Source organism: Falco biarmicus, chromosome 9, assembly GCF_023638135.1.
Source record: "Falco biarmicus isolate bFalBia1 chromosome 9, bFalBia1.pri, whole genome shotgun sequence".
NCBI classification, from domain to species: domain Eukaryota; kingdom Metazoa; phylum Chordata; class Aves; order Falconiformes; family Falconidae; genus Falco; species Falco biarmicus.
The window spans coordinates 6,661,671-6,686,725 of NC_079296.1; the positions used below are offsets into that span (position 1 = coordinate 6,661,671).

General features: G+C 47.3%; 1 protein-coding gene across 2 annotated transcripts in view; it reads left to right on the forward strand.

Moving 5' to 3' along the window:
- The window catches only part of COL5A1 (collagen type V alpha 1 chain), a 160,400-nt gene that overhangs the window by 57,121 nt on the left and 78,224 nt on the right, over nucleotides 1-25,055 (forward strand). For both annotated transcript variants that reach the window (XM_056351721.1, XM_056351722.1), the window contains exons 5-9: nucleotides 15,680-15,811; nucleotides 17,573-17,719; nucleotides 17,852-18,100; nucleotides 22,338-22,490; nucleotides 22,787-22,843. In XM_056351721.1, the coding sequence (XP_056207696.1) occupies nucleotides 15,680-15,811; nucleotides 17,573-17,719; nucleotides 17,852-18,100; nucleotides 22,338-22,490; nucleotides 22,787-22,843 (738 nt within the window). The remainder of the gene's footprint in view (nucleotides 1-15,679; nucleotides 15,812-17,572; nucleotides 17,720-17,851; nucleotides 18,101-22,337; nucleotides 22,491-22,786; nucleotides 22,844-25,055) is intronic.

The following is a 25,055-nucleotide window of genomic DNA, read 5'->3' on the forward strand; positions in this document are numbered from 1 at the left end:
GATCTTGGTGTTGTGGCAGCCAAGGGATGGAAAAGCCTGTCTGTGGGGCTGAGAAAATGGCAGCTCAGCTTGCAGGTTAATTCAGCTATGAGGGAAAGAAAAGAAAAGAAAAGAAAAGAAAAAAAAAAAGAGTAAAACCAAGGGATGTGCAGTTTTGGGTACCTTAGTACCCAGAAGAGCTCCAGCTGTTGTGAGATGGGAGCAGGAAGCCCTGATGTGATGCTAGAAGCAAAAAGCCACCCTTTGGTGATGGAAGTGAGCCCAGACTGGGGGGGGGTGGGCTGAGGCTTTCCAAAATGAGCAGTGGGCTTTGGAGCTGTCTGAGGGCTTGCCTGGGGTTTTGTACTGGAGTTTGGGAAGTGTTTAGGGAGTGAGGAGGGGAAAGGATAGGAAATGCACAGAGCAGCAGCATGGGGCTGCCCCCGGCTGCTCTCCCTGCCCTTGTAGCAGTGGTGTGAAGTGGCTGGTGGAGCTGCAAAATGTCATCTGCTCTTCGACCATCACGGATGGCTAAATGTTTGGAGACCTTGGGTTGGATTTCTTCCCTGCAGCCGCCTCCTTTTCTGTCCCAAGACTGGCTGCTCCTCAAGTCTCTCTTGACTGTTCACCACCTTCCCTAGACCCTCTCTTTCCCTTGGCATCCCCCACCTCCATTGTAGCCAGGGGTGGGAACGAAGCCCAAAGCTTTTCTGGATCATTGGGACCAACACCTCCCAGGCAGACACTGTGCCCCCATTTATACAGGGCTGAGTAAAAACTGAGCAACTACCTCCACTTTGCTTCAATGCAGCTCCAACAGCGAGTTTTCAAATGTGTAACTTAAGCCAAGAGCTTCACTTTACTACATATTTTCCACTGTGAGAGAGTCCCCCTTACAATACGCTGGCGTATCCATCTTCGTGTGGGCGGCGCAGCCAGCAGAAGCTGATCTCGTTCCTAATTTTCCATAGATGAAAGGGAAATAAATCAACGTGAAACCAGAGCCAGGAAACGGCATCGTTCAGCGCGGAGCGGGAAGACACAAAAGAGCAGCGCCGCGATGTGCTGTGCCGCAGTTTGTAATGAGGGAGAATCTGTTTTTAAACTATCCCTTATGGTTCACACATATGTCATTGAAAAATAACTTCTATAGGAAAAAGCCAGCCCTTTAGCTTGGTTATTAGTGGATTATTTGATTTGGATGAGGAGAGGAAACTTGGAACAGTGTGATCAGCCCTTGGTAAGGCGGTGACATCAGGAGATAAGTTGGATGGAGGAAATGCAGCACTAAATGGAACAGTAAAGAAAATAGGGAGCTTGAGTATGTGGTCAGATCTGCACGACCACAAGAAGAAATGTGAAGGCTGGGCAGCCTTTGGCGGCCTTTCAGGCTCTAATTTGGGTTTATGAGGCATTTTCGGAGACTGCACACTGCTCCCCTCCAGGCTGCATCTCCTCTCCAAGGAAAAGGCGGCAGTTTCCTCATTCTGTACATGAAACAGAGCCTGGATCGCAGGGCATTGACCCTCAGGCTGCGGATGGGGACACCAGCCAGGCTGGGGGGCCTGATCAGGCCACGTGTGTTGGGCCCTGCTGCAGCGGGGATGACCTTTGGGTGGTGACAACTGGGGACCTGGAGAGTGGTGGCACTAGTGGGGGAGAGCTGGGCCTGCCCTGGGCTACCTGGTGCCCAAAGAGCGGTGGAGGACAAGGGGAAATGGGGACTTGGGTTTCTTCCAGGGGTTCCTAATGAATGCAGTGAGGAAGATGGAGAAAATCACTTTTTTGAGCCTGTTCTATGGAGCGCAGGATATTGAGTGTATGCTCTAGAAAGGCAGTTATTTGGAATACACCGGATGCAAAATGAGGGTGTTATTTCAAAACTGCTCATTGTTTCATCTTTCTCCCTCTCAGCTTTATTAACTTCTAGTTAAAGGGCTGGCAGATCATGATAGACAATGACATCCATTCATTTTGTCCTATTCATTTCTCAGAGGGCTGGGCTGGGCTTTTGTGGGGGTTGTTATTTTTTTATTGGTTTTTTTTTTTTCATTTCCACGCCGGACAGTGGAAGGTCAGGCTGACACTATCCTCCCTTTCTGTAAATGCCTCCCACAGTGTGCAGGCTATGGGTTAATGTGGCTTTCCAGCAGGCTTGAATGTGGGTTCTGTGGGATGCTGCCCGTGGGGCTCTTGTCCCAGCAATACCAACCTGCGCTGGTCCCCTCACCCTGGCCTCAGGCACCACCAAAGCGATCAGCACCCAGACTGAGCACGGTGGTGTGGGTGCAAGCTGCTGCCTGCTCCTCCCCTGCACCGCAGCAGCATCAGGCAGGGTGTGCATGCAGAGGAGGGGAAAATCTTTCTTTTTATTTTTTTTTTTTTAATTTAATTTTTCCACTGCAACCAGTGATCTGAAGCCAAACTTTGCCTGGTACCTTGCCAGATTGTCGGAGCGGTCAGCATCGCTGGTTGGCGGGGTCTGAGCCCTGCTGGGCCCTTGTGATGCCTGTTGGGCAGAGCACCACCACACTGTCCTGTGATTTTATGCTTGCATGAAAATGTCTTTCCTTGACTGTCAAGAGGAGGCTACAGTTGCAAAAGCCTATTGCCAGGTGCCTCCAGACTTGCCCTGCTTAAGCATAGCCATGGAAGCAAACCTTTTGAGCAAGTATTAAGAGATTTTTTATTTTTTTGGAATAGACTAATTTGCTGCTTGTAAGGGTTCAGAAGCATAATCTGACTTGATGCTTCAATTAGGGAACAAAACCACACCGTGTGAATAGACCTGAGCCAAATCAGCTCCTATTGGAAAACAATCGGAAGGAACTGCTTGAAAAAACTTCTGCTGTGGAGTTATTCACACTCGTTACATTGTGAACACTTTGGAATAGACAACAACTTAAAAAAGAAAACCACGTTTAAATTCTGGGTAGATATCCGATGGGTAGATATCTGATGGATAGCTTTGGGGTTTTTTAATAATCTGTTGCTATGAAGCCCCTCTCAGCTTGTCATATTAATATCGTAAACAGACGATGGGTACATCTAAAGAATACCTGGCAACTTGGCAATACAACTTTTTTAGCAGTTTTTAGTGTTTCTTTAAAAGCTATCCTGTAGGTTTACACTGGGGGGGGTGGGGGTGGCAACCAACAGCCATATAGTGACCACACTATAAAGGTTGTCTCTGGGCTAGATGTAAAGACAGTGACAACAGAGCACATGGTGATTGTGGGGCCTCTATTTTTAGGGATCAATGCTGCAATTTGTGTGGCGTATGACATAAATGCTGATTTTGAGCTACCAAATGAAGAGTTTGGAGGCAGAAATCACAGAGTGACAAGCTGCTGTGTGGTCATATGGAAAAAATTGCTCTTAGGGTTTGATCCTCGCGTGTTTGCTGAAGAGCCAGTACCGATTAGAGGTCTGTTGTGCAGATGAAGAAGCCACGCTCTTTGAGTAAAGGCTCGTCTGAGGTTGCATGGGTGGCGATGCCAGCCTGCATGTGGCTGGCGTCTGATGACAGGTAGCAAGGAACCCGTGGGCTCTGCTGTGTTCTGTGATGTTCCTCGGGGAGCTGCCAGAGGAGCTGGCTTGCTGAGACCTGGAGATACTTCATTTTTAACTCCATTCTCCTTGGGTCTGGAAAATTGAGAAGAGGGTGTTTTCCATGTATAGGCAGAAATGCAAGAACAACTGCTTATTTTGTGGTGCTTCAGTTCATCTTTTTCCAGTTACTGCGGGAACTGGGCATCTTAGAGATGCCTTGAGATTAGTCAGGTCTCGTTTCCTTCTAATTTGTGTCTCGTGGTTGCTTAAACTTTAATGTTTCTACCATAAGAAAAGAGATGTGTTCTTGCTGTGCATGCCTATAGCTGATCAGATGTGAACTTGCTGCAAAGCCTCCCCTCAGACAATGAACTTGTGTGATGCCTTTCTTTTACCTAGCTGTCTGTTTCCATGACAGTTATAAGAATTTAATTATCTTGAGCCTTTTTCCTCTGTCAAAAGTGATTGAAATCAGCTATCAGATTCAAGAGTTATTGAGATAGACGGACACACCTGTGGCTGCACAAAGAGATCACACATGGCTTGCTTTCAGGGGAAACCAGCCAAAAAAATGCATTGCTGTCCTAATGAATTCATTAGGGGGGAATGCTTCTTCATGTGTTAGTTTAAACCTTCAAATCAAATAATTCCCGATGTCATTTCTGATCTACACAAGAGATGAATATTTAGTTGCTAGTGGTTGTAATTACAGAAGTAGCCAGAAGGCTGGGTTGTTTCTTGTGTTGAAGGTGTTACCCTCTGGTGTGCCTGCCATGTGTGCAACAGCTCTGCTCCGATTTCCTCTTGTAGGGAGAGACCCTGTTCTGCTGTAGCATCTTGTGCTGGCAAAAATGCAAGAACTGATTCTGCCCAGCTGCATGGAGGCATTTAAGATCCCACACAAGGAGTATGCACAGATCAGGTCTGCTAAGGACCTACACCAGGTCTGACCTTAACATCTCACAGATTCCCTAGGAGATGGTGCAAGTGTGCCAAGTCCTTCTGCCAAGCTGGCCCTGCATGCGGAGTCTAAACCTGCTTTTCTCTCATTCCAGCTCTTCTCAGAATTGGGTTTCCTATTTTTCAGTCAAAACTGGAGAGAGGAAAAGAAAGGCAGACTATTTACCGTGTTCATGGGAGATCTGGAGCAGCCAAAGAAAACTGAGTCACTTTGGAAGGGTTCTCTGCAGTCAGGTTTTTTACCTTTTTTTTTTTTTTTTTTTTTCTTCTTCTTCTTCACTCTTCCCCTGAAATAGAAGAAACACCTTTGCCTAGCCAGCAGCTCAAAAACAAGCCAGCAAAGGGGTTATTTCTTCCAGTCAAGCATGGTCTAGAAAGATCACATTGCAAGGTTTCCATCCCACAGCTATGAGAACCTTTGGTGACTCGGTCTCCGCGATCCAAGGGACTCCAACTCCTGTCCCATTTTCCATTCTTGGGGAAGGTGTTACTGCAGGAGACCTGCAAATGGTTTCTCATGAGTGTCAGCTGAGGTTGGTCCTCAGCTGGCCAGGAGAGCCACAGCAGGCTGCTGGTTGGAAATGGATGCAGTTCTTCATCCTCCAGCCCTAAGGTTCCCCCTGGAGCTGGTGTTCACCAGCTGAGGCTGTGGGCTTCTTGCATGGCTGGGGCTGAAAGCAGAGCACTGGTGGATACCATGAGCAGGTCTTGTGGCTTGGCTTTGCATCTGGTTGGGATTTCCATCATCTGCAGCATTATTAGGGCTTGGCTTGGGTGACTGGTGAGGAAGGTAGATGGCACGTGCTCAGCTGGCTTCAAGCTGGTGTGGGTCAGCCCTTCAGAGGAGAGGGGTTCAAGGCTGATGGAGAGCACTGGTGTCCTCCAAAGGGCTGGGCGGACAGGGAGCCTGCCCTCAGCTACAGGTTGCTTCATGGTAAGATCAGCACCTCCGACATGGGCTCCCAAGGCTGTGCTGGCTGGGTCAGGGTCCGTCCCTGTGGATGTGGCATGTGGTCAGTGCTCCAGCGGGAAACACGTGCTCGGCTCCGGAGGCAGTGCCCAGGCGCTCTGTAAACACCCGGCGATAGCTGTGTTTGACACATCCCAGCTTTTGCAGGAAAGACGTCAGGGATAAGGATTAAGGCTTGGCTTTAGGAAAGCCGCAAGGGATATGTCAGGCTTTAGCAGGGTGCGTGTCCCGTGCCAGAAGTGGAAACTAAGTCATTAGGAAGTCAGAGCCTTTCAAAAGTACCCAAATCTGGATGCTTTCCTCCTCTATCAGTGGAGGAGCTCGTTCAAGTTAGCAGCGCTTAACATCTGCATCTGTAGATGTCACACTTAAAGATAGATATGCTTAGATACCAGTATGGATGTGCAAAACATGTATGCAGCACCGCAGCTGCAAAGTGGAGCTTAGAGGAGCCTGCAAAGGGGCTGTGGAGGAAAGTGGTTTTGTTACCTGTGCACCACGCAAGGTGGAAACACTGCAAAAGTATCGTGTTCCTGGGTAATAATTAAAGACTGTATGCTAATATGTCTGTACAGAGTGATATATTTAGGGTATGCAACCTTAAATCTGGTATTTCAGAAATTTTGCAACCCTTGCAGCTTTGATTTTTTTAAATTGCGTACAGGCAGATTCCTTTTTTAAAAGAAAAATTGCAAAATTGGCTTCAGCGGTAGTGGTATCACATTGACAGCTAGAAAGTTTATCAGGGAGCATGGGGTGTGCATATATGGGCACCTGCATGCATGTGTGCACGTGTGTACATATATGAAACATCTGCGTAACCTCACATGCAGCTGCTACTTTAGAGAGAAAATATTTACTTCGATGTGATGAAATTTGAACTAGAAGTCATGCAGTTTAATAAAAATGTGTGGTTTAGATTCCTTGTTCTTCGCATGTGTTTCTAATCTGCTGGGGGAGTTTAGACCATCTGCCCAGAACACACAATTTATTTTAAAAAAAAAAGTTTAAAAATGCTCATTTTGCAAATATAAAGAACTGACTTTACAATAGGAAAATGAAATTTGAGAGTCATGTCCTCTCTTTATTGGTGTGGAGAGAGGTGGTACTGTCAGGGGATTCTTTTCTTTCTCTCTTTTTTTTTTTTTTTTTTTTTCTCCTTTAAAAACCTGAACTGTGCACGATTATTTTTCCCTTCTTTGCAAAATAGCTGCAGAAACCTCTCGTATTATTTTTGCCTGTGTTACCACAGTGCTTGGCCGGGCTGTAGAGAAGGAGTGAATATAAAGCAGCCTTTTGTCACAGCAGTCTTGCAGCCCCTCTCCCTGTCTCTCCATCGTTCCAGGCTGGGGCTGCAGAGTAGGTTCAGTCGCATCCTGCTTTCTGTGTCCATAACTGATTTTCACACCCCAAAATCCTAGCAGATAGATTGTGGTTTGTTTAACAGACATAAATATACAATAATAGCCGGCAGAGTGTCTAGGCATGACGGTTGTTGATTTAAGGCTATCTGTCTCTTTTTGGGTGTTTTTAGCAGGTCTTTGCTTTATTTTTTAAGCCACCTTGGCAGCCTTTTCCTTTCCTGCAGTCCCTACTGCTTGGCTGCTGCTTTGCCCTGGCCGTCCCTTCCCATCCCGTAGGGTTACGCTGTTTGTGCTTGCTGGAAAAAGGAGGAATGCAGACAAATCAACAGCGGAGCACCAGCCCTGGGGATGACGGCGCTTTTAAGAGGGACCTGGGTTAGCAGGGGAGCAGCGAGCTTGAAGTGGAAGAGAAAAATCAAAGTTTGCAAATATTCTGTTCCAAAGAACTTCTGTGCATGGTGGCGATGCCATCCGTTTGCAGCGGCTGATGTCAGGCCGCCTGCATAGATCTGTGAGGATAAACAGAAGCCGAGGAGTCATTTCTTCTCTGGGTGGGTCCCGTTCCCTTGTGCCATTAGCTGCAAGTTAATAAAAGTACTTGTCCGCTTTGCAGGGCAGTCTGGGGAGCACGCAGCCCGTGTCTGGTGGCTTGCAGCAGCAGACATGAGTCAAGGGAAAGCTGGACACGTCCCCCAGTACGTGCGTGGGATGGATGCTCTGCACTGCCTGACCTGGGATGCTCCTGTGGGAGCCTCTCAGCCGGCATTATAAGGACAAGAGATTTAAACCACAGTCCAGTTCCTGCTGGGGTTGTGTATATCCTTGGATTTTTTTTCCTGGGTGGGTTTTTGGTTTTTTTTTTTCTTCGCCCTCCCCCGCTTAAATTTTCCCGTTTCCTGAAGAAAACCCCCTTTGCTACCAGTACCTGCGCCTCGTGTGCAGCCAGGCTCTGCAGGTCCTGCCCCATCAGTGCCCCGGCTGGAGGAGGGCTGCGTGGGGCAGACCTGCTGAGGGATGCTGCCCTGTCTCTACCATGGTTTTTCCAGCTCTGAAACAAAAGCCCTGGAGAAAGGCATTGCTACAATAACCTTGCAGTAAATACTTTGTAGATTTGATGCTTTCTGTGCTTCTGCCAATGCCACCTGTTTTCTAAGCTGCCTCTTTCTTAAGGATTCTTTTCCTCTCCTCCCTGTGTCCCCTAAGATCTTGGATCTTAATTAAACAGCAGTTTGCTTATTTGCCTTATCTGGGTTTTTCCACCCATTTGGTAAATTTTTGAACAAAAACTGTCCTCCAAGGCCTAGGCACGAGCTTTTAGCTAGGAAGGACGTGTCGCTGGCTGGAAGCAATGCTCATTCATGGCTTACAGTGGGAGCCACGGGGTAACAAACTGTGTGATGCGCACGTAATGCTTCATCTGAGCACTATGGTCCCCTTCAGTCAGTCAGGGTCAAGGCTGAATAAGGTGAACTGCGATTGCCTCAAAGCATAAAGCAGCCCCAGAGCTTTATGGGATCTTTAAACCGGTGATTAGATGTCTCTTCTGAAAGGATGGAGGTTTCAATTAGGCGAAGCGCCTGGGGATGAATCAGTGTTGGCATTGAAGGGATGGGGAGCTGAGGCAGGGAGGATGGGACTGTGCGGTCCGGGTGGTGAGTTTGGAGCTTGGCTTGGGCTCTTGCCCCATCATTAAATATCCATTTAAGCTTGGCCAGGTTTTTTCATCTCATCCCTTTTCTGTTCTCTTCAGGACAATGCCAGCGCCTACATGAGAAGCTCTCGGGGCAGGATGTGATGGTTAAGTGCCTGAGGGTAGCAGGGGGCTGAGGAAAGGGCAACTGTAGAGATGTAGTGTGGGACTGGAGAGAGCAAAGGGCTCTGGGCTGTCAGGATTTGGTGAGGAATCTAGGGAAAGTGGCAGGAAGAAGTCAGCAATGATTAATGGGTTTGACATACTCAGCCATTTGGAAAGGCAAGAAAATCTTTCACCCGTTGAGGATAGGAAACTGGAATGGTGGATGGGTCCATCTGTCGCCTGTAAAGTGCTGTCATGTAAATAATCCATACTGCTGATGAATACTGTGTATATTGTCTTTGGGAATTAGCTCTGCGTTGTCACTTAAACAAAAAAGGACTTTGGCATAAGCTCTGGCTTCACATTTGCTCCGGCAAGCACAGAGAGTGCTTGGTGTTGCGCCGGCGGCTGTGGTTGCTGCCAGGGGAGTGTTTACATTAGGGTAGGGTGTTATTTACATTGCGTGGTTATCGGAGCTGGGGCTGGGCTGGGGAAGTAGCTGCCTGGAAATGAACCTCGTATTAGCGTCTGCTGCTCTGCTAATGACTCGAGTCCTTGACTGGTATTTTGGTATTGGCAGAGCAACAGCTTCTTCAGGACAGCTTTCCAGAATTAGCAAAGCCATCTGGCTTTTGTTCTTCTCTTAGACAACTGCTTGTCCTTCCCTTCCAGTTAAGGAGTCCTTGCTAAACTGCTCATAATTTGTGTTGCGATGTTACACTGACAGACCTACTGCATGCTGTGGTCTCTGCAAGTGTGTATGAAACACAGCCCCTTGCTCCGAAAAAACTGCTTTTCTAAGAAACAGCCGTGGAGTGGCTGACCCAGGGACGCAGCAGTGATGGATGGAGGAAGCACGACGTGGCATTGCCCAACCATCCATCCATCCATCCCTTTCCAGCAGTTGGAGCAGGGCTGGGTGTTGAGGACAGCTCGGAGGGGAGGGCAGCAGGTTCAGGGAAGGGGGAAGAGGGGCAGAGGAGGGGACCACGCTTCCCTGCCCTGCTCCTTCAAAGCCAGTGGCCAGGGCTAACAGGGAGCTAATGGATCCCTGTATGATAGGAAATTGGGTTCATCCCTGGGATTATAAAATATAAAGGTTGAAAATTACTGGGGAGGTTAATTACCTTTGAGCTAAAGAGCTTATTTTCTTCTTGTTGCTGTGGTCAGGGAAAGAGGCATGTGGATTGTCCAAATACTTGCCGTAGGGTTTTTTTTTCTGTAAGGTTAATACCAGAAATGCTAACAATGTAGCTTTGAGGTGGGGATGCAGGACTAGGCTGACGTGTCATGAAAGCAGGGTTTCTTAGGGTACCTCCTCTTCCAGATGGTGATGCCGTGAGAAAAAGAAACTATTATCAGCCTGTAAGACAGATTTTTCCCTTGAAAGCCATATTTGGTTCTAGTGAACCTTCTATCCCTTTTCTGCCTAATTCAACCTGTTTTTTTTCTCTAAAGAGGGCTCAAGAGGCTCCTATCTGAGTGCCAAAAGCCGGAGGGAGCCATTCTTGCTGTAACTGGAGCCCGAGAGGGGAAATAGCAGAGGTCTCACAGCAAAGCTGCCCTGTCCGTTCCTGCAGCCCCTCCGCTCAGGATGGGGAAGCAAACATCCGGGTTGGATTTATCCAAACCACCAAGTATTTGTAGCTGACTCATGACTGCATGTGAGTCAAGCCTTTTCTTTTTCTTTTTGAGCCAGACAACAAACTACTGCCTTCCTGTTTCATAGCACGAAAATTTTGGAAGCTCAAAGGATGCCTTTTGGGTACCAGTTGCTTCATCTGGTGAGCTGGCTCCTGCCTGTGGCTGGCCAGCGAGAGGGGTTCAGGGCACAGGTACAGGAGCTGGTGGGGGTGAGGAGGCTTCGTCTGACCCCACTGCTGCGATTTGGCTTCTTTCCTGGAGCAGCTGTTTTTAAATGAGCATCCCGGGGATGATGCCGGTACAACAAAGGATGTGCCGATCCTCTGAGCAGTTGTTGTACCTCTGGGGTCTCACTACACCGGCAGAGCCAGGGCACGGTGGGCTTCCTTACTCCTTTCTTCACTGACTTCTCCAATACCACTCTTACTCCAACCATTGCAGACAAGGAGCTGCTTGGAGCCCTGGAGCAGGGCAGCTGCTGTGTCCTTAGTGGAGAGCCTCCATCCATGGGCAAGTGCTGATGACAGGTTTTATCAAGTGGAACATCTGAGGGCTGGCAGGCTGTCTCCAAGACAGGGATTAGGTTTTTTGGAAGCTTGCTGGTGGCTGGGATCTCTAAGCTTTCACTTCATCATAAAGCTGCGTTGAACCTTTGCCACTCTTAAGCCACTGGACTGGGTTTGCATTTATGGAACCGGTGAGTTTGTTGTTGTAAGTCAGCAACATCCCAATTGCTTCCAATAATTTTTAAGAATTTCTTTGTCTTGGGGGTTGGTACAATTGTACATCCTGGGCCTGTGGTTATCCAGTTTAAATGTAGGAGTTAAAAAAAGCACATCAAGCAGTATTTATTCTTATGGGTGTTAAGGAGTCTCTAAGACTTCTGGGGTAATGCACTAAAACAACAGCCCAGTTAATTATCAGTACGTTGCAGTGAGAGCCCTGAAGAATCCCAGTATTTATGGAGCTGCTGCCAATGCCAGATGAAGTCACTCCCATTATCCTCGCCAGCTGTTTTTGTTGAACCACAGCGATTTCTCCAAGTTACTGAAGTTGATGTCATTGGAAGCGATGTGACATTTTTGCACGCATATAGAATAAGTGTTAAAAAATGCTCCAGAAGAGCTTTTCCAGTCTTGTCTGGGATCTGGCTGGGAAGTTGAATTAAACTGGCTTGATGGAACTTAATCCATAAAGCAAATGAGTCATCAGGCATAAATGGCTTTACCATAAATGTCAGACAGATTCTTACTGGTCCTGACAGTTAGCGCTTAGATCTGTTTGGTAGAGCAAGTAAAAGCCTCGCAACTCACAATCGTTTTCATAAATGTGCTGTCCTGCCTCTTCCTCTTCATGGAAAGCTCTAGGAATAAAGGTCAAAATGTGATTTATTCCCCTTTTTAAAAACTAGCTCTTCTGATGGATGAAATATTGGTTACTTTCAGGCAAAAATTGACCTTTTTTTTTTTTCCCCTCTGCTTCAGATTTTTTTTCTTGTCAAACTAGGAAAGTGCAGCTGTGCCTTGCCTCTGCATGCTAAGAAGTAGCCCAGTTTCTGGAGCACTTTCCTGAGCTCCGTGTGCCCAGATGCGCCTGAGTTGCTCATGTGCCAAAAGAGGACTTTCCCCACTGTCTGCATGGGTGGCTGGGGCTGGAGGACACTGCTGGTGACCTTCAGAGCAATACCAGCAGGTTACTACCTTGCTCCCAGACTTAGCTACCTCTTTACTTGAAAATAAGTTTTAAAAACGTAAAGGACGTGGCTGGTAAAGTCTTTAAACCATTCTCTTAGTGTAATTGTTAATTTGCTCTCTTACAAAGGCTTCATGGAAAATCCATAGGTCTTGTGTGTGCATGTGCTGGGGGGGAATTAACAGTATCTTCGTTATTGCTGCTTTTGCTGAAAAAGCAGATGCTGACATAGGAAGGAGAGAGGCTTGGGTGGTTTGTGTAACCGTAACAGTGAAACAAATAGACACTTGAGTGAGGAAGGGGAGCGGAGCTGGCTGCCGCCTTTGTCAGCCCACGCCGGGGCTGGGGGCAGCTATCTCTTGGTGAAATTTATTAGCGGCAACACACTTGAGAGGACACAAAAGGCTTGTGAACCTCCCATCACGGCTTGCTCTATTTAAAGTCGGCTTTTTAAATCAAAGAAATGGGGCTCTTGACAGCAGAGCTTTGTGCATCTTTTGTGAAGTTCAGATAGTGGGGCTTTTTATTACAGGCTAAATTAGCCCATTTTATTATTTTGCACTGAGGGATGAGGTCAGTTGACTGGGAATCTTTCTAACAAGGTTTTACTCCTGTCTGCTTTTTACAAGTGTTAACACAGGGTATCCACCAGTGCTGTGCACTTGCTGTTAATGAAACAAAGATGAATGGTCTAGCAACCCCGAGAGCTCTCCTCCTTCCCCTACCACTAAGCTGCTCAACCCATGTTAGTGTACTTGAGTTCAGATGCTCCCTGGGGCTCTCATTCCTCCAAAATTGGGTGCATTGGTTTTTCTTTTGATTTTGCATGCTTGCGCGCTGCTGCTGGAACAACAAGAAAAGGATGAACTTTGCTAGGCAGGGTGATTGATTTGGTTTGAAAAGGAAATGGGAAAATAGTAGGCATGTTGAGCGATGCTCATGAAGCGTGGTGAGCTCTGAAGGAGCTGTCTGATGCGGCTCACGCTTTTTCCTGGCACCCTTCGTGTACCAAATTTATTCAGTAACGCACTGATTTTCTCAGGTTCTTGACCCAGAACTAGCAGGAAGCTTCCATTGTTCATCCTCCCTTGCTCACTCAGCAGCAACCACCAGGTCAACACTGTCCTTTGGGGTGTTGAGTGGGGCTGGGGTTTCTGCTGTGACCCCAAGGCTTGAGCCTGTGGCTCCTGGGACATGCAGGTGATGTCCTTCCATGTACTCAAAGGTGCTGCCAGTGCCTTGAGCCATGGGACCCAGAGGATGCTCAGCTCCTGTTGTGTTGCAGGGTGGGATCAGGCCAGGATTTCTCCCCCTGCAGAGCTCAGGAGCTGCCATCAGCTGAGATTAAAAGCAAACTCAGCTTTAGCAAATTCTCTTCTGCTTAACCTTTTGCACTGTGTTTAGCCAACATGCCTTTCTTTGCTTTATCTGTTCCTCGAGGAAACACAGTTATAGTCCTGGTCACTTATAGGACACAGACTATCAGCTCTCCTTGAGGTGTAAATCCAACCTTATCAGGAAGAAAAAGCTTTCAGCCTTCCTTCCTTGCCTCTTGGAGACAAGTACTAAGTCTGCTTGTGTGGCTGTTTTATTTCAGCTTATCCCAACAGTGCTGGACAGTCCCCATAACCCTGTGGAAACTGGGGAGCTTTAACCACCTAAATGAGAGAAGGGCATAAATGGCTTAACTGGGGTGTCAATGAGGGGCAGGGGTGGCTGAGGTCCTGGGTGCAGAAATAGCAGCTGGAGGGACCTTCACACCATCAACTTAAAGCAAGTTGCCTTGGCTGCGCTGGGCATCCTCCACTCGAGAAAGTTCCAAAGGGATTGTGGCTCAGAATTACCTTTGAAGGGTGGGATGGTGATGTGGGTGTGAGTAACCCCATCGCACCCCCTGGCTCCTTCAAGCCTCTGCTCAGGGCTGGGCGAAGTCCTCTAGGTCACACCATGGCCAAGTTCCCCATGCAGATCATGTTGTCAGGTGATGGCCAGAGCTGTCTGGAAATGGGAAATGTTTTACAAGACAAAAATGTGGCATTTTCTGTTTCCCCAATACTGCATCCCTATGTTTGGTGGTTACGTTGAGGGGACAAAAAATAAAAAGAAAAAAAAATCCAGAACAGTAATGACAGAACTGTTCTACAGATTTATGGGGGGGAAGGAAAGGGAAGGAAAGAGACTATTTCTCTTTCTCAAAATAGAAAATTGAAAACCACTTTGCAGACATTGCTGTTAATTTTTTAAAGGTTATTCACAGGAAACAATGACTAATAAGCTTAAACCAATGCTCAGTTTTAAGTTGTGTAGCATCCGAGAGGTGCTCAGACATTACGGTGAGGTGCTGCAGAGATGGATGTGATAACCTGGAAATGAAGAAGGGAAACCCCAGGCAGCCACAAGCTGTCCCTGTCCCTCGGAGCTGGGTCCCCACAGTCCTTACAACCTCTGTTCCCAGTGGATCTCTGCCAAAAGTGTAAACAATGCTGGTTTTTTGTTGGTTTGTTTGTTGGTTTTTTTTGGTGGAGTCGATGGTACATGTTCATGGGAGGCTGAGCTCCCCATGGATCCAGTGGCACTCATGGCTGGACCGTCTGCAGCCTGCATGCACAAAGGCAGATTTGGCCCGTAATTTCAAAAATATCCTTTGGTTTTCCATGGGGCTGTTCACCCGTCTGGCCAGGCTCCATTCAGAGCTTCTGGTTCCCATTACATGCCCAAGTCATCCTCCCAGTTTTGCTGTAATGCTCCTTCTTTTTCCCCTGATGCCTTAGCCATGTTTTTCTATTATTAAATAAGATTTTTTTTCCCCTAATTAAAGTATCAGCTCTAATAATCCAAGTAGTAAAGTCTTGTCTTATGCAACTGTCTACTGAGTAAACTGGTTTTTGGTGTTGTGGTTAAGCACTGTGGTGGTTCTTTAGGAAACTAAAGCGTGATTTCAGCTCTAACTTCCTTCGCTGTATAGTGAGGGGTCTGATAAGCAGCCTTATCGCCTCATGGCCTTGTTCTGCACCTGGTTTTCAATAAACCATTGCAACCCCCCTCCCTCTTTTCTCTTTTTCGGATTATCAGTTGCATTTCTAATCTCTTTCTGTGTCTGCTTCACTGTTGCGGGTGGAAAATTGAGGTGAGGTAGGACATAGAAAGGGCTGGTGGTGGTGATGTCTTTCATGAGTCCAACTGATGGGGTGGGAGAAACAGAGAAATTTTGAGGCCAATGAACAGCCTTTTGGACTGGAGCTTGTGAAGCTGCACAGGACCAGGCAGGGAAGTGGGGGTTTTTGGTGTGTGTGTTTTTTGTTGTTTTTTTTTTTTTATTGTCCACAGGACACTGCTGATTCAGGGTGTGTAGAGCCCTTTTCTTTTTACTGCACCTGCCTTGCCCAGGGCTGTCAGTGCTGCTGCATTGCAGATGTGGGGGTGACCTCTCTGCAGATGTGGTTATCTTTTGGGAAGGTGCATTTGGGACGGGGTATGAAGGACAGCGCCTTTACACCTCATGGAACAGCCAGAGATAAGCAGCTGCTTGACCCTGCCCTGGACATGGAGGGGTTTTGCCTGGCTCATCTCAGGTGACATGCCCTGGTCAGGGAGGTGGCCCTGCCAAGTGTTTTGCTCTCCATTTCTTGGTGGTGTTTGTCCTCTTGACTGCGTTCTCAGGCTGGTGGCTCCACGTGCACCATCCATCATCCCCCTGACACTCTTATCTTCCCTTCTCTGCAGGGTGACATCCAGCAGCTCCTGATCGTGGCAGACCCCCGAGCAGCCTATGACTACTGTGAACACTACAGCCCTGACTGCGACACCGCCATCCCAGACTCCCCCCAGTCCCAGGACCCCAACCAGGATGAATATGTGAGTCCCTTGCAGGGTTTGGGGATGCTTTTGGGGCACCAGGAGCCAGCTCCATATTGCGGTTGGAAACACACTCAGCTTCTTCCTCCTGTTCAGGTTCCCTGCAACTCATCTGTAAGAGCTGAGACAGCTTGGGTTTAGGATTTGCAGGTTTTGGTCTTGGCTCTTGCCTTCGGGAGTTTCCCTTCCTTTCTGCGCTCCTTGCATTTCCAGACTGAAATGAATATTTGCTTGGAGCTCAAAAACTTGTGGGAGAGACAGCCTGAGCTGAGTGTGAAACACTGACCTTCCCTTGCAGGTCGAATCCTATCCAAAACAGGCACTTGCTTTTAAATTTCCAACTTTACTATTGAACTTGTAAAAAGATTAAGCAGTTCTTTTTCACCATTCTTTAAAACTACAGGTGTTAAAGAAGGGGGAAACGCTTTTGCCTATGAATTTGACATTGGAATTTCATTTTGGCAGGAATGCTCCTCGCTCATCTGTATAAGCTCTTGTGCTCAGTATCTTTTCTACAAAGAGTTGGCCTCGGACCTTTTCTTTAAAAAAAAAGAAAAGAAAGAAAAGAAAAAAACCCACCCTGATACAGGATGCCTTTTATTTCTGCTGCTCAATTAGTCATGTCTGTGTGGCTGATTCCTAGAAGAGCATCACCTGAATTTTACAGACTTTTAAGAGGTCTTAGACTCAGCTCACAGCAATTAGTGTCTGGCACCCTCAGACACTTCTCAGCATCTTGGCTGCTCTCCTGGGCTGATTTGTTGGTCCGTGCACTCTCTTGCTTTCAGCTGCTCTCAGATCTGCAGGCTCCTGCCGAATGCCCACAAAGCTGTAGTGCTGTCAGCCCGCTCTGGCTTAGCTTTTGGGTTTGTATTAAAAACCTGTGCCTAGCAGAGCTTTGGGGAGCAGAGCGATGCTTATGGATGAGGCACAGCTGCCCAACCCCAGGGAAGTGCCATAACCACTCTGCCAGTGCTTCTGGAGAAACGATAAATAAGTAAAATAAATAGTCTTCGGCGTGGTCAAAAGATGTGGTAGCAGGAAAATAAAATTCTTATTTTGGAGCCAGCAGTTCAACAAGGGTTGGCTTGTCTTAGGGCTGTGTTGCTCCGTGTAAGAATAACTCTTCCACATGCCGGCATTGGCTGCCAGTGAGAGCGATGGACCAGCAAAGAAATTTGCCATGCCGGGCTGTAACCAAATGTTTTGTTTGTATTTCATTTTGAAGAATGACTGACGCCTTGTGGAAAATGCTGAAAATATCTTGTTTTCCGAGCCCTCCTGCCTGCGGGCCACGGGCAGATGGGAAGTCACACAGATGCGATTAGTGCAGTTGAATGAGTGAAAACAGCATCCCTGCTTCTCAGAGCAGCTGCACGGTTCCGATGTTTTCTTCCCCTCTCTCGATATGTCAGATGTGTGACCTGGGAGGTCTCAACAGTCTGAGGTTAAAAAAATATATATAATTTTTTTTTTTTTCTTTTTTTATTGTGTTACTTTGGGTGACTGAACTGCTGCAGGGTAGGTCCATCCTCTCTGATAAGGGAGAACGTGCCACAGGACCGAGAGGTGACTGGGAACCTCCTCAGATCACAACCATTGCCAAAGCAGCCCAAAGCCAGCCTCTTGGAGAAGGTTTCATGGAAGCTGGTGAACAAGAGGAAGGGAAAGATTTCACTGCATGGATCTGTATCACAACATGGCCATGCTGACATGATGTCTAAAAATGTCTGTTTTCTGCTTCTCATCTTCTCTTCGCAGTACACCGATGGGGAGGGAGAAGGTGACACCTACTACTATGAGTACCCCTACTACGAAGACGTTGATGAAGCTGTAAAGCCAGAAGCACCCACCGCCAAACCCAGCGCTCCCGAAGTGGCTGCTGGAGAGAGACCTGAAACCAAGCAGGTACCAGTGTGAGGTCCTGGCAAAGCTGTGGTTGACAAATGGCACCTTTATAGAAGGGGAGGTGGAGGATGATGCAGAATTTTCTTTTATTTTTCCCCCACCCCTCATTCTGGCATTTGATTTCTGCAATAGGACTACCCTGCCCCCACACCATCACCTGATGGAGGGGACCCTGGCAAGCAGGCGAAAGAGGATGCTACAGTGGATGACCCGCTTGTGGATGAGTACAACTATGAAACCATTAATGAAGAGTACTTCACGCCTCTCCCCTATGAAGATGTCAACTACAACGAAGAAGTGGACCCCCAGGGTGGACTCACTGAAAACGCCGTGGAAGCTGAACTCCCCACGAGTACTGTCATCACCTACAATGAGACCGATGTAATTTTAATGAGTGTTTTTTCCTTTCTCTTTGTTTTTTATTAATCCTGGTATGTCATAGCCCTGAGAGCAAAGGAGATGTGATCATCCATATGGTAAATCTGTAAGTGGTTTGGGCAGCTCTTGGAAGAGGAAGTCTCTTGTAAAATATTTTCACTCCAGATATTTCAGGGTGCGGAACACAGACATTTAGAATCTGGTTAAGGATTATTCCCCTGGAAAAATCTGTTCATACTGACATCTGAATTTCCCTGTGTGAAGTGCTTGTCTAACAAAAAGAAAAATGAGGGTGAATGTTAAAATCTAAGTTAAAACATTTTATTTCAAGGCTGTTAATATAAATCCTTTAAATGTTGATTGGATGGAGAACATCAATGTTTTTTATTTTGTCATTCTCATTGAATAGCACCTCTCAGACCGTAATTTTTTAAAAAACATTTCAACACTGGGACAAACCCTTAATTTCAAACTACTGCATACACCCAGGGAGAGCCCCTCTGTTTTGTGCACAGATCTTAGAGGTCAGTCCAGATCCCACAGCTGACGTTTCTGTTGGAGCCATTACAGTTTTAGTTACATGCACTTTAATATGCTTTAACTGAAATACATCGCACTGAGACTTTTCTAAGGACTTGCCCAGTTCTTGCCTTTTATATTGGTGCTCAAATAGGTCAGTGTTGGTCTTGTCCTTAGATGAGACTGAAATAAATTGTCACCGGGCTGCATGCGGTATAGCTCACCGTGCGGGAAAATACTGCTCCAGACGAGGCAAATTATTTGTTATCCAGGAGCATCATCAGCAAGGGGAGTCGATAGTGGGATGATGTTTCCTGGGAGGTAGGGTGGGAATTGCCAGAGGTTTGGGGTGGTTCCTGAAATGGAGAATGAATTGTGGGGCTGTCAAAACTCAAGGCTTTTAGGGAGGCACTGGAGAGTGGCGGAAGAGACGGCGAAAGTTGGCCAACGTATTTGGAGTTGGACCTGGGAGCCTGAATTGAAAAGGTGTCGGGGAAAGTGTCCAAGCAAAGAGCTGAGCAGCTGGAGTGAGGCAGGAGGAGAGCCAGCCACCCCCAGGGCTGGTGGCGTGGCGGGGATCGAGCCCAGCCAACTGGGGATTAAAAAAAAATGTGGTGGAGGAGGTTGAGCAGCCCAAAGTGATACACAGAGAGGAACAGAAAAGGCTCCAGTGGATTGAGGAAGTGAATGCCAACCAGAGGGAGCCCATGGATGGGAAACTTTTTTGTTTCCTGACAAAAAGCCAGAAATCTTTGGCCAAGCTTGAACTTTCTAAGAGAGAGGAATTAAAGACTGGATAGAAGGACCTTAAGGAAAAAAAAATAAAAAAAAGGGAAGAGGAAATAAGAGGCTCAAGGGCCACTTTAGTAGTTAGGAAAAGGAAATGGAAGAGGAGGAAAGTTCAGGCAGGGAAACACATGGCGCAGCTTTCCGATGTGAGAGCTCAGCCTCTTCTTGGCAAAGCATCTCGTGGGGAGAGGGCGCAAACTCTGCGCCTGCAGCAGCGCCGGGAGAGCGGGTGTCTAGGGGAGGGCTGCAGGGTTGCTCCAGTGCAAGAGGAGGCTCCAGGGAATCTGTTGGCTGATGAGCAGAGAAAAGGACTGATGAGCAGAGAAAAGGACATGACTTGCCTGGCTGAAGGAGATTCCCATGCACTAAGGCAAAGGCTAATGCAGCGTGACATAGGGAAGACTCGTCAAAAATGCCAGCCAGCTGGACAAATACCCAAGAGGTATTTCAGGTTTACACCTCCGATGTGCGAGCTAAGACCCCTGCTTATTGCTTCATGGGCAATATGAAAGTGGGGATCAGGATCTCATGTGTGTAATTGCCTGTTACTGGAAATAGGGTTTTAGTAGGGGAGAACACAGCCTGCTAAAGTGGTTGGAGAAGTGTAGTTGCTCTTAAAAAAAGGTAAAAAATAAACCAATCTCATCAGTTCTTTGGCTAGTTTAGGAAGCAAAGTAGTGCTTATGGTCATGAGTAAGTGTGGCATAATTTCAAGGGGTCCCGGGTTTCTGCCAGCCACTGGGAAGGCAGCCAGAGCCCCCACGCTGTTGCAAAGGATACAGGTGTGTGGGAGGGCAGAGGTGGGCTGGGACACTGAGCATCCCCCCAGCAGCCCAGCGCTGCTCCCTGTGGGTTGTGGGGTCAAGCAGGACAATGTTGGTCTGGTGCACTTTTAGCACCCCTTCACGGAGCTGTCACAAGATTGGGATGTGCCTGTCGCTGCTGAAGTTTGCCCGTCTATATTTTGGGAAGACTTTTAATTGCTACAACGGGAATTAAAAGGGGATTTAGTTTCACACAAGTGAAACTTTGTGGAGCCTGTGTGAGAGGTTTTGGAGGTAGGTGTACTCACTGAACTCTCCTGGGCTTGGGTTTCATTATGGCTAATAACTGTGTGATAAATGCCAGTGAAGCAATTCCAAGATTTAGTAGGCAGCAATACTCCCATGAACAAGAGGAGCTGGGGACAGATATATTTTGTTCATTGCCTGCTATTCATCAGGCAGTTTGCTTTACTTGTCCAGATGCATATACCAGGGCTTCGTATCTGCATTGCTTCTCAGAAGGGAAGAGTAAAAGGTGATTTAAATGAAGCTGTTACCAGCAAAGGAGAGTCACAGTGCTTTGCACACTGATTTTTGGACCTCCTCTTTTCTTTGTGGACTGTTTTCTGATGCAGGTTGCCTTAACAGCATTGTTAAGGAGATTATTTTTAGGCTTTTGGTTTGGTTTTTCTCCAAAGCACTTGCAAATCTCAGCATGGAGAACTTTCCTCCCCCTCTGCCCAGTTATTCAAAATACCATATCTGTCCATGCATATTGACTTGGGGCCCTTTAATCAAAATATCAAACCAGACATTTTTGACATTAATTTCAAGAAATGCAATTTGAAGAAAGCTTGCTATGTTATCCTCAAAAGCCTTTCTAGCAAGATAAACAGATTTTAAGGTTTCAAAGTGCAAACCAAGATGAAAGATTTTGAAGAGGATAAAAGATACGTGTGATAGATCTGTTTGAACGGTACAAAGACAAAATAATGCTAACTTTCCAAGTTTTCTGACTGAGTAATTACCAAACCATAATTTCTGCAAAGACCAGCTGGTATTTGCAGAGGTAAAAGAAGATGGGGTAGCAGTGTGATGATTGCCTTAGCACTAGGCTTAGTTTTACTTTAAAACCTCTTGAATTTAAGTGCAGATGCTCATGCTTATGGGTTCTGAGCAGTTTTGGCACAGAAACAAAGTCTGGAAGTGGTGGTGGCGTTTGAGTGACTTTGAATTCATAGTGGTGAGGAGATAATATCTCTGGGAAGCACTGGAAATAAGTCCACTTATGGATCATTACCTGGATGGGACAGAAACAACAACAAAAAAATCATTAGCACATGTTGTTCTTTACGGTGCTGGTCGGAGTGAAGGATGCCAGGAGACGGTTGCCTGGCAGGCTGCAGAAAACAGAGGGGTATGGAGAGAGGCAAGGAAATTCTGATACTTGTCTCGATGTCCTTGCTTGTGGTCTGTAGCATCTGTTGCTGCAAGGATTCAGAAAGGGTTCAGGGATTAATGCCTCAAGTCTGTAAAAACTTTCTTCGTCTGCTCTTTGGACAAGCACAATCATAAATTGGATCCCAGACTAAACAAACAGGAGGTTTTCGTAGAAGCGAACTCGGATTTTTCCACATTTCTTCCTGTAATCGGATACTCATAATGACACATTGCATTTCTGATGTGCATTTTAAAAGAACTGGAAGTGTGACTTTTTAAGCTTAATAATGCAGTGTCTCCAGTATTGAGCCTGTGAGAGATGGGTAGGGCTTGGAGTCTGAAACTTCCATTCCCTCTTTCTTCAGGCCTTCGGTGTTTGTGGGGTACCCTCCTGACATGAGCTGATGCTTTGTGCTGTGTTTTCTTTTCTTTGCTCAAACTTTTACACTCACAGTGTTGTTTCAGGGGTCAACAGAGAAATTCCAGGAAAAGCCAGGCTGTACACTTTGACGTAAAGATTCTCCCATCCTTCTTGGATGCTATTGGAGAAGACCCTTAGAGGCCACTGGAGACCTAAAATCTCCAGAATTTAACTTATCTTATGCTTTTTATTTGTACCTATTATTATAAAGCATCCTCACTTTGCAAAAACCGCACCCTTTATATTTCTGAAGTGTGCAGCCTAGAGAGATTTGCAGCCTGACATCTTGCTGCTCTTCTGCTTCCAGGCTGCTCAAGGAGGAGATGACCTGGATAAAGATTTCACCGAGGAAACAATAAAAGAATACGATGGGAATTATTACGATAACTATTACGACCGAACAGTGTCTCCTGATATTGGCCCTGGCATGCCTGCTAACCAGGACACCATATACGAAGGGGTAAGAGTTAATTTTCCATCGAGGGTAAGCCTCATTCAAAGTGTTTGTCTTCCCATGGTTTGTAGCATAGAGATGAGCAATGCCAAAACCCGTGAGAGCATCTCGCTTGGATTCAGCCACCTGCAACACGTGTGTTTTGCACGGGGCGAGGAGGAGGTGCCCTGTTTCTTTCCCACCCGAGCATCAGCAGCGCTTTGGTTGCAGAAGTTGTCCCAGAACCTCCAGTTCCTGCTGGAAGTGGTGATGCTGATGTCCTCTTTAACGGTCTGGCTTTGTCTCACCCTTGTTTGCTACAGATCGGTGGCCCACGGGGTGAGAAAGGACAGAAGGGGGAGCCTGCAATTATTGAGCCGGTAAGGACCATCTGTTTTTTCAGTGTTTTTTTCCTTTTTTGGGGGTTTGTTGGGGGTTTTTTTGCACACACACACACCCCCCCCCCAAGATAAAAGGTACAAGGGGTATGTTTGGTATGGTGTGGTGCTCTCAGTGGTACAGCTGGGAGGAAAATTTCCCATGGAAGAATTCCTTGGTTCATTTAAAAACTTTTAATATTAAAATACTGTAATTATTATTTTTTTAAAACTTCAAGAAGTGACCTAAATTATGAAGGAAGTGCAAAATTTCCCATGAAATCTCTCATTTACCAAATAAAACCTAGGCCTTTTAGAACCGAAGCATTTCGGCAGAGAGGGCATGTCTCACCTCTCCAGAGGTTTTGAAGCGCCCCTGGCTCAGCAGCGATGCTGCTCCCACGAGCACCCACAGGCAGCGGCCAGGTCATATCCTGACCTGAGCTTGCAGCTTGGGGCTGGCTTTAATTGTGCAACTAATGGGTTCATCTCTGTGGAAATAAAAGGGTTCTCCCTGCACACAGCTGCAGGGGAGAAGAGGTTTGCTCCTGCGCCTGCTCCAGTGTCCCACCAGCTTTCCACTTACAGAAGAAACCCTGTGTCATCCCCGGAGTGGAATCTGGCGCTTGCTTTCTTTATGATTCTGCCCTAGCTGGTTTCTGAGGTGGTTTTTCTTATTAAAGAACAGTTATAAACTGCCTGTGGCCTTTGCAGTCTGCAAAAAAACCTGGGTGCCCAACTGAACACCCCCTGAGGTGAGGATGGAGCCGCTCCCCAGCTTCCCTGGTGGTGGGGGACGGCTGCTGTTGGCTCCAAGGTGCCCGCTGAGCAGAGCAAGAGGCTGTTGGTCCATGGCCATGTGTCTGTCCCTCATGGCGTGGCAGGATGCTGAGGGTCCCATGCCCGCTCCTCCCCGGGCTGGAAATGGGGCTTCAGGTCCTTGCAACCACCTTCCCTGAGCCTTGTCCCCGAAGGGCTGAGCGCACGCTCACTGCACACCAGCAACTCAATTAACCTAATTTTCCTTGGCAGAGGGCCAGCGTGGCGCCCAGCATCGCAGCAGCACTTCCCATCACTTGGAAGCCATTATTTTTCTTTTAATTCTTCCTTCCTTCCCTTCTTTGCCCTGACGCTTTTGCAGATAGCAGGGGCGGGGTGGGGGGCAGGGAGAGCTGGGGTGCAGCACTAGGGCTTGAAAGGCCTGAATGAGCACCTTACAAAGGCATTTCCAACCTTTCCTTCCTTCTCTTCCTTTCTGTGTCTTGCTCCCGCTCTGCAAACAAAAGGAAGAGTGAGAGATTTGCTTGTTGGAGGTGTGGGAAGGGCGGAGGGCAGGCGAACCCCACAAAGACAATGGCAGAAACCCAGCCTGCCGTGGCCAGAACCAATCTGAAATGCTACAAAGCGAACAAAATAGTTAAGTTTAATCATCCAGAAAGAATTTGGCTGCCTTTGCTATTTCAAAACACTGGAGCATGTATAGCTTTTGCCAGAAAGTAAACAAGACCAAATGCCGCCTTTTTCCTCTCCGTGCGGTTCTTCTTCAGCAGAGAGAAATTCAGATTTGCTGTGCTGCTTTTTTTTTTTTTTTTTTTTTTTTTAATGGGAGCTGCAGCAAAGGGGGAATAAAAACCAAATGCAGAAGTCATTCTGCTGGATTTTCTCTCCTTTTCGTTCAAACCGTCTGTCCTTCAATCCTTGCTCTGTGCTGACACTTGCTGGAGGCAGCGGGGCAGCACAGGAGCAGGGCAAGGAGGATGCAGCTGGGGTTGGCTGGGACACCCTGCATCCCAGCTCTGGAGCCACCAGGCTGCCTTTGCCTCCTCAAAGACCCTTTGACGGGGGCCCTGGTGCTCGTGCCTGCCTTTGGGGGGCGGGGTGTGCGGGGTGGTGGTCAGCCCTTGCACAGCACCTCTGTGCATTGCAGTTAGCTTTTGGGCTGTTTCTGTGATACTGGCTTTGCTTGTGGGTAGCACCTGGGTGTTGATTGACTAGAAGAAGCACCCTGTTTCACCCCCTGGACAGTCCTAAATCCATGGTTTGCTTGCTACCCCAAGGTGATTGCTCTCAGTGGCATCTCCCCACCGGTCCTGGTCCCAGAACCCTCCCACGTTTCCATTGCTCCTGTTGATGAGCAGTCATATAAACAGTGGAGATTTCTTGCCAAGGAGAATCTCCAGCTGTCCCTAAAGCTAGAGCTCAACATAAACCAACA